The sequence below is a fragment of the Sander vitreus genome, chromosome 18 (assembly GCF_031162955.1).
Source record: "Sander vitreus isolate 19-12246 chromosome 18, sanVit1, whole genome shotgun sequence".
Taxonomy (NCBI): domain Eukaryota; kingdom Metazoa; phylum Chordata; class Actinopteri; order Perciformes; family Percidae; genus Sander; species Sander vitreus.
In genome coordinates, this window is record NC_135872.1 from 14,651,975 (window position 1) to 14,660,050 (window position 8,076).

General features: G+C 39.7%; 1 protein-coding gene across 1 annotated transcript; it reads right to left on the minus strand.

Annotated features, from left to right (window-relative positions):
• Positions 1-1,478: 1,478 nt before the first annotated feature.
• eif2b2 (eukaryotic translation initiation factor 2B, subunit 2 beta) lies at positions 1,479-5,133 on the minus strand. The gene is made up of 8 exons (XM_078275241.1): positions 4,861-5,133; positions 4,071-4,191; positions 2,691-2,842; positions 2,397-2,560; positions 2,187-2,282; positions 1,971-2,108; positions 1,824-1,890; positions 1,479-1,676 (listed from the first exon to the last, which is right to left on the minus strand). The coding sequence occupies exons 1-8, from the start codon at positions 5,030-5,032 to the stop codon at positions 1,519-1,521; spliced, it is 1,068 nt and encodes a 355-aa protein (XP_078131367.1). The 5' UTR covers positions 5,033-5,133; the 3' UTR covers positions 1,479-1,518.
• Positions 5,134-8,076: the final 2,943 nt, after the last annotated feature.

Below are 8,076 nucleotides of genomic sequence, written 5' to 3' on the forward strand. Positions count from 1 at the left end.
CTCAGTAATATAACCAGTCCACTCAGCCTCTCTGCCCCAGTATAACCAATAATCTCAGTAATATAACCAGTCCACTCAGCCTCTCTGCCCCAGTATAACCAATAATCTCAGTAATATAACCAGTCCACTCAGCCTCTCTGGTCCCACTACGTTCCTCAAAGTTTTCAAACATTTTGAGCTCAATGAGGCTCTGCAGTCACTAACAGCAAAAAGGCCTCACTAAATGGAAAAGTTCCTCAGTAAACGCAGAAGTCACCGCTGTAGGAGTGCACAATGAGCATTTTAGCATTTAGCATGTTAGACCCAGAATGCACCTGTTGTAATGTTCCTAATGTAGTGTGTGTTTGATTTGGGTTGCTTAGCTACCTGCTGTTCATTAAACCAGTGACCAACAAAGGTTACAACTTTTAATCTATGCCAAGGTACAATATTGCGAACCTTAACCATGACCATAACCCATAATAACGTTTTATTGCTTGTTGTAAACCACTGTGTACTAACTAGATCAGTATCATCCACTGCAGCTCAAGTAATGTGAAAAGATGCTGCAGTACAGCCTGAGAATTACAGTGGAGCTCTTTAGCTTCATCAGTGCTTCTTTATCATCTTATTCACATCATGAAAACTTTCACAAACCAGCTGGTTTGCTGCTCGGTGTGTCCTATACTGCATCCACCTGAAGGACATCTGCATGTATATCAACCACATATGACACATTTCTCAGCCTTAAAGATTTTAATCGTATATAATGGGTTTCATTCATCCAGTTTGTTCTGACTGACAATTTTATTTCACAAAGTGCGTTTACATGTGCTCTAATATCCTGATTTTGAGTCCTATTTTATAGTCTATGGTCTTAACCTAGAGCGTAGTGTCTGTCTCCCCCATGAGGAATTCTAAGTAATGACAACACTGCTGATTGTTAGACACAAGCCTTCCATAATCGCCCACGCGCCCCCACCCCTCTTCCACACAGTTGCTAGTAACCAAGGAGGGGAGGATAAAAAAACATGGACTTAATTTAATGGAGGTAATTATCTTCACTCGAGCTTCTGCGCGCGAAAGTCGCCGGATGACACCATGTTCTAAACATAGCCATCCTGAGAAATACAGAGTTTTGTGAAGCTGATAGTCTTAAATAGCTTTGTATCAACTCATTTGGCAATGGCTTGAATGTAACGGACGTTAATTAATCTAAAAAAAGTTGCGCACTAAAGCTCTAATCATATTCGGGATACGGCTTTACATGGAATATAAAAAAAACTGGTTATTCATATCACTGTATAGTTGTGGAATGTAGCGAAGTTGTCTGTAGAGGAAAAATACACAAATATTTGACTAAGTTTGCAGTAATTTACTGGCTACTAGTTGCATTACTTTTTACAGCAAGTTACTGTGAGACTTTTATAGTCAGTTATGCCTTCAAATCACTGTGATATAGCAGTATGTTGCCAAGTCATCAAAAAAAACACAAATGATTGCATCAATCATTATTTAATTTATTGTTAAATACACCGGTTAAAGTTCGTGGTCTTCTGGGTGGTAAAGTTCACTCATCAGTCGGTAGATGTATGATGGTGCATGTCCTCCAATGTTAGAAATGAACAGTGTGATGAGCTCAGGCGGGACATAGTCAAACACTGGACAGTGGACGTTCACCTTTGAGAGAATCTCCCCTGAAATACAAATTGTAAACTGTGAATTCCTCAGAAAATGAACCAAAAGAGGAACATTTATTATAAAGGGTTAAAAGTGGATGCTCTAAACATGAAGACTTAGTTGAATGGCTGTTAGCAAGCATATTGTGAGAATGTCAGAGTTACCTTCAGTGAAAGGAAGCACCTCATGTGGAGAGACAAACTTATGGAAGGTATCCTCTTCGTTTGGGAACTAGTGACACAAAATAGTTCACCGTCATTTTGCCGTCAGCAGAAATAACAGACATCTGGCAAACTAGAGAGTCTTCCTACCTGAGGCGAGAGCTTGAACATTGGAGCACAAACAATCAGCGGTGTTGAGTGGTGCTTGGCTGCAAGAGCCAGCGTGTGTGTCCCATTAACGGCCCTCAGACCTCCGTTCGCCAGAACTGTCTGTGTACCAATGATGACCTGAAAAGAGATCACCACAAAAGGTTAACCCACGTGCTCTGACATGACTGTTTCAAAGTCTTCTGTGGTTTTAATTACCTTATTTACACGAGACATGACTGCAAATATGGCAGCGTCTGCAATCACGGTTGTTTCGATGCCGGCTTTTGAGAGACTAGTTGCCATCTCATGTCCCTGATGGGAGGTGAATAAATAAGATAAAAATGATAATCTTTAATCTCAGAAACAACAAATTTACTTGTTTTTCCTACAAAAACAATTCTTGTATCTTTAAAGTGTTTTTCCTACCTGGCAGAAAGGGGCGCACTCTGCCACGATGACATGGAACTTGCGTTTGCGTGCAGCGTCTTTGAGGAAGGCCTCCACGGTGCGAGAGCGGCCAATAGTCATGATGACCTCATTAGAGTGAATGTGCTCCAGGGCCTGCATTGCAATGTTGTCAGTTGTTCCCTCTGAGAAGTGAAGGGGTGAAGGGAGAAAAAGTTAAAGTTTTTTTTATCTCACAGAATAAATACAGACTTCACTTCAGTGTAATTAATGAATACCAGCTGATAGATAAATGACCTGCTTCATAAAACCTACCCAGCTCGGTCAGCAACTCATTGATGGCCTCGATGACGTTTGCTTTGAGGGCGGCGAAATGCTGTCTGAAGTTCTCCTCGCTGAGTCCTCCAGACGTCAGCAGCTTGTGGAGAGATTCCTGCTGGTCCGTCTCTTCACTGCTGCCTCGAGATCTGCAAGACAACAACAGAGCGAACAAGCTCATAGAAAGAGGAACTGTACCAACTCAGCCATTTTTGCAGAAAAACTACATTCATTTTCATAGATATTATTTAACTTAGAAGGTGCAAGACAAGGAGATGTAACGAACAAACAATACAAGCACTACAGCAAATACGCAAATATACAATGACATGAAAGGGAAACACCGGGTCACGAAAGACACATTGAAGGTACCACATTTGGGTCTGCATTTTCCTAGTCTCGCATTGCCAGACCTTCCTCCACAGTGCTGCGGAGGAGTGTCTGGTGAGTCCACACAGCATTCCGGGATGGGAGAAAAACGTGCTCTGGTTTATTGGCATTTCTTTAAACCAATCACAATCGTCTTTGCGGCGCTAAGCTCCGTACAGAGCAACGGCGCCTCTGCAAAATAGCCTCGGGAAGGAAACTCTTTTGGTGGAACGTGTACGTTCAAAGTTGTTTTAGTCGTGCAACAGAAAACTCAGATTGGACAGACAGTCTAGCTAGCTGTCTGGATTTACCCTGCAGAGATCTGAGGAGCAGTTAACCATAGTCCTCATAAAGCAACAGACACCCGGCCTAAAAGAGGGACATCCGGCGGAATTTCCGGCAACACCGGAGAAATCCCAGAAGTGGAACGTCATGTATATAGACTAGTATTTTTCTCAAAATGTTTCCAATAATAAATTAATCGACCAAATATTTACTTGGCTTTAAATTGAGCTGTTTTCCCCCCTATAATTAGTACCAAATTACATAGTGATTTCCCCTAGGCAGTAGACCTGTAACATGAACCAAATTGCTTACATTATATAAAGAAAAACATTTTTTTGCATATATTGTTGGGTTTACTTTTAAAACATTTTAAAACAGGGCTTTATTTTGTTAAATCTACTCTAATGAAAATATTTAGATTGGTTCATGGCATAGTCATGAAGACCAAACAACACATTCAAAAGATTATTCAAACCAAGAAAGGATGTAACCATAATTAAAGAAAAAATGTCTGATCAACAATAATGGACACTGCTTTGTTTCCATAACTTAACAGCATCTGCTCACACGACTTTCCAGCGTATGCCTTCTATGTGCAATTATTCCAGATCAGCATACATAAAGTTCATGGGCTATGTCAGTGCAGATAATCAACTACTTTAATCTATAACCTTTCCAGTGTAGTGACAGGTCTCAACCGCAGTCGCTCGGTTTAGTCCTCACCTGGCATATTCCTCTCTGACGATCTTCAACACCCGTCTAATCATGTTACCAACTGTGGTCTCTGATGGTTGGGCGGCAGTTATTCTCCTCCCCTCTTTACGGATTATTTCCATCAGATCGCCTGAAACAGAACATTTGAGTGAAAATAAGATCTCTGTAAATGCTTAAGCATTCATCCTTTACAATGTAAATGTACAATGTAAAGTTTACATGAATGGATAGTGTAACACAGATGCACCTTTCTGTATGGTTTACTCATTGCTTTTAATTTGTAATAAAGAAACACTTTATGGTACTCTGTATTCTCATTCACTGTCTTTAGCAGTTTCACTTTGCACATGTATTCTATCTATATGCACACATAAGGTTTCCTCTGCACATATATATTCTATTATGTATGCACATCATGTAACGTTATACTATAGAGATTTATTTTACTGTGTACAACAGTAGGCTATATTGGGCACAAAGTACCCTTTGAGATTAAAGCTCTATTTTTTCCTATCTTTTTTGAGTGACCTGTCTCACATAGAAACCAAAACTACTTGCTCGCTCAGTTGTTAATATTATTAGAAACTCGTTTCCTTTAACAAAACCTTATCTGTGAAATTCATTTACTAGAAATATTAAACTATTAGCTACGTTACTCACACTTCTGACAGCTGTTGTAGCAGTTACAACAGGTTTGACAAAAGTCCTCACTGTTCAGCTACAAAGCTACCTTTACTGCTGTAATGTCTGAGTTAGCTAAACTTTAAATGAACGTAACAAACACAGTGGCATTAAGCACCTGCGCTGCTCCACCGAGCCTGGGCTGTGATTCTGCGGAGCAGGGCTGTCGTCTCTCGGGCTGTCTCCGCCGAGCCCCGCAGCGGTCCTGTCCCGCTCCCTCCACGCTTCAGGTCGGACAGAAACGCTTCAATTCTCTCCGTCAGCTCTGTTTCTTTGTCTGGGCCCGGCATAGTTGTTATATTAACGACTTCTTGTCAGTTTAGCTACAGACTTACCAACTACAATGCAAATGTTTGACGAGGAAGTACTTCAGGAGTACATCCGGGTGATTATGACTGCGCTTTCATTTGATTGGTGGACCACTTCACGGGATCTATTGCATCAATTCTGTGGTGTGTTACTGTTAGCAACTGTGAACTTGACAGCTTCTGTTCAGTCACCAAAAAGTATGCCGTTGCGTTGGTGTGCGTCACTGAAATTACTAGATAAACATTTTTAGCCTACATAGTATAAACTCGTTGTAAATTTAAAGTGTGTCAAGGGTTTGGGTAACGTTACTCAGTACTTTTAAACACGAGGAAAACAAAACATACAATCAACAAACATGCAACGCCTAAACTCACGTTCATAGGCGTATACTGTAGGCCTACTGAGCACAAACTTGACTTCAGTACTAACTAATTAATTAACTTATTCTTCTTCCCTACTTTTTAGCCAGATAGATGGCAATATCGGCATGGCAGCTATTTCACTGATTGCCATGACATTTTGTACAGACATTAATTGTCCACGGTTCAATCTACTGACTTTGGTGATCCTTTTCCTATAGCGCCACCATGGTTGACATTTTCGGTTCTGAGTGAAACTTCAATCCAATCCAATTTTAAATTGGATGTATTCCCATGAATTGTGGTCATACAGTCATGTTACAGTCAGGACAAATTGAATATTTCCTCTTGAGCCATCATTTGGTCAACAATACTATTTGTCCAATACTTTGGTTTATGATCAAATGCATGCGTAACTAATGAAATTCCCATCAGCTTTGTTTCAAACTTGAGGAGACTTTGTGCAACCGTTTTCTGAAGATTAAGTAGATCACAGGTCTCGCCAACTAAATCTCTGAATAAAATCAATCCACTCAGTCCACTTCAGAGACCAGCTGAATGTGGGTCACCATCAATTTTTGATCCTTTCGTGATGGTAACTTTAGACTTAACTTCAACAGCCTGCGTCAATGGTGCTAGACAGGTGAATGTGGATATGTGGCTTTTTATGGCAGAGACATTGAAAGGCCGACTGTGACTACTGTTGCCAGCCCGGGGAGTCCTGGGGAGGGTGGGGTGGGGTGATATTGTTTTGCCTATGTATACACACATACAGTTACGTGTATGTTCTGTTACCTGTAACATGCTGTTGATTTGGCTTATGTTATTGGTTGAATAAAAAACGTGATCACAAAAAAAAGACTTAACTCCATATCAACTACTGTGTTTCCGTTGTATCACAGATGGGATCTATGCATAAATGTAGACTGGTTGTGGGATTCTGTTATTGGCACTTTTGTCTATATTCTAGTTGTTACGTATGTAACAAAGTTCTTGTCATTTCACCTTCATGAGAAGTTTTTCTTCTTGTGTCAAAGATTCCAAAGTTCTTCTTGGTGATGTTTAGCACCACGGCATTGTGGGTGACTCTTCTCAGATGGCAGGGCTGTGTTGGATTTCTTTTGCTCTCTTAGTGGATGACCAGTTTTTTTTTGATTTGGCATCATCATATGGAGGCTCCCAGTCTGAGATGGTGTTGTAACAGGTACGGTGCTGGGATTCTCATTGGTCATCAAACTATGATTTCCCTCAATCAAATCCCTTTATTGTCTGTGAAATCCAAAGATTTGCTGGTGAATTGAGAAGGTAATTTATAACGGATTTTAATTTCAGCCAGGGCGATAATTGCAATGTTGCAAGTATCCTCTGAGAGCTTACCTTGATCCAGGATGTCCAAAACCTGCCTTAAATCTAAATTAACGATGGGACATCATATGGTGACTATATATTTTGAGTCTATGTATAGTCCCACTAGTTACATTTGTGACCAACAAGCAACATGGATAGCATTTTGTTAATTCTAAAGAACATATGAAACAATGAAACTCTTTCATACATCAAAGTAATAACATAGCTCACTCGCCCTCTGTTGTGAAGCTTGATTACATGAGGGCCACAATGAGCCCCTGTAATACTGTAGCAACACTGGGGAATGCTTTTAGTTGTTTGTTTAGAAAGGATGTGGTCAATTTGCACGCACTTATTGGAAGTTGCTTTGGATAAAAGCATGTTCGAAATTAATGAAATGACTCCATCCTCTCTTCAAAGTACACCAAGGACGCAAACAACTGTGGTCATGTGACCAGTAACACCAAACAGGTAAAAACTGCTCAAATCCGATTCGTTGATCACAAATTACACGTGAACTTTGTACTTAAAAACATGTAGAAAGTCAATTTATAGTCTGAAAATAAAACTGTTGTCACTATTGTGACCAGCAGAGCAACTAATGATTAATGATCAGGTAATATTCTAAATAATTCAAGTGGTACAACTGAACTGTTAAGGGAGATTATCACAATGAAGTGTATAAAAAAAAAAAAATCAGGTAATATTCTGAATATTTGTTACCTTTTACACTTAATAGCCGGCTACTGTCCGATAGACGGTCCCACATCACCAGGCTGTTTTATACTACAGGCAGTAAGACTGCTGAACTCTTGAGCTCATTACTTGACACTTTACCTTTTTATATACTCACTGTTTTACTGTACAACAGTTCTCACGTCTGTACACCTATATTTATTTCTTCTCATTCTGCATATACATTTAGTACATTCCTGTTTACCCTCAGTTTATTAATCACCAATACTGTCTGACGTATATTATTTTATTATGATATATTTTATTCCTTAGCTAATTTGTTCTTTTTGTTTAGATTTCATGCTATTACTTGTGTGATCATCCTTTTTTCTTATACCTCTTTTATTAGCATTGTTGGAGGGAGCCTGAGACCAAAGATTTTCATTTCCAACGACTGCTTCCCTGTAATTGTTGTTCATGATAAAGACCTTGCACCCTAATATACTTCTATTTCCTCCTGTCGCAATTTGAGTCTAGCATTAAAGCCTACATCTGTGGGATGGTAAAATGCTTTTTAAAATCCAAAACCACCTTTCAGACCCCATATATTAGCATCACAAATGGGAAATGCATGTTAGACTACA

Coding starts and splice junctions, on each gene's coding strand:
- eif2b2 (XM_078275241.1), bottom strand. CDS start 5,032: ATGCCGGGCCCAGACAAAGAAACAGAGCTGACGGAGAGAATTGAAGCG. Junction 2,283..2,396: donor AGTGCGCCCCTTTCTGCCAG/GTAGGAAAAACA, acceptor ACCTCCCATCAG/GGACATGAGATGGCAACTAG. Junction 2,109..2,186: donor TCATGTCTCGTGTAAATAAG/GTAATTAAAACC, acceptor ATCTCTTTTCAG/GTCATCATTGGTACACAGAC.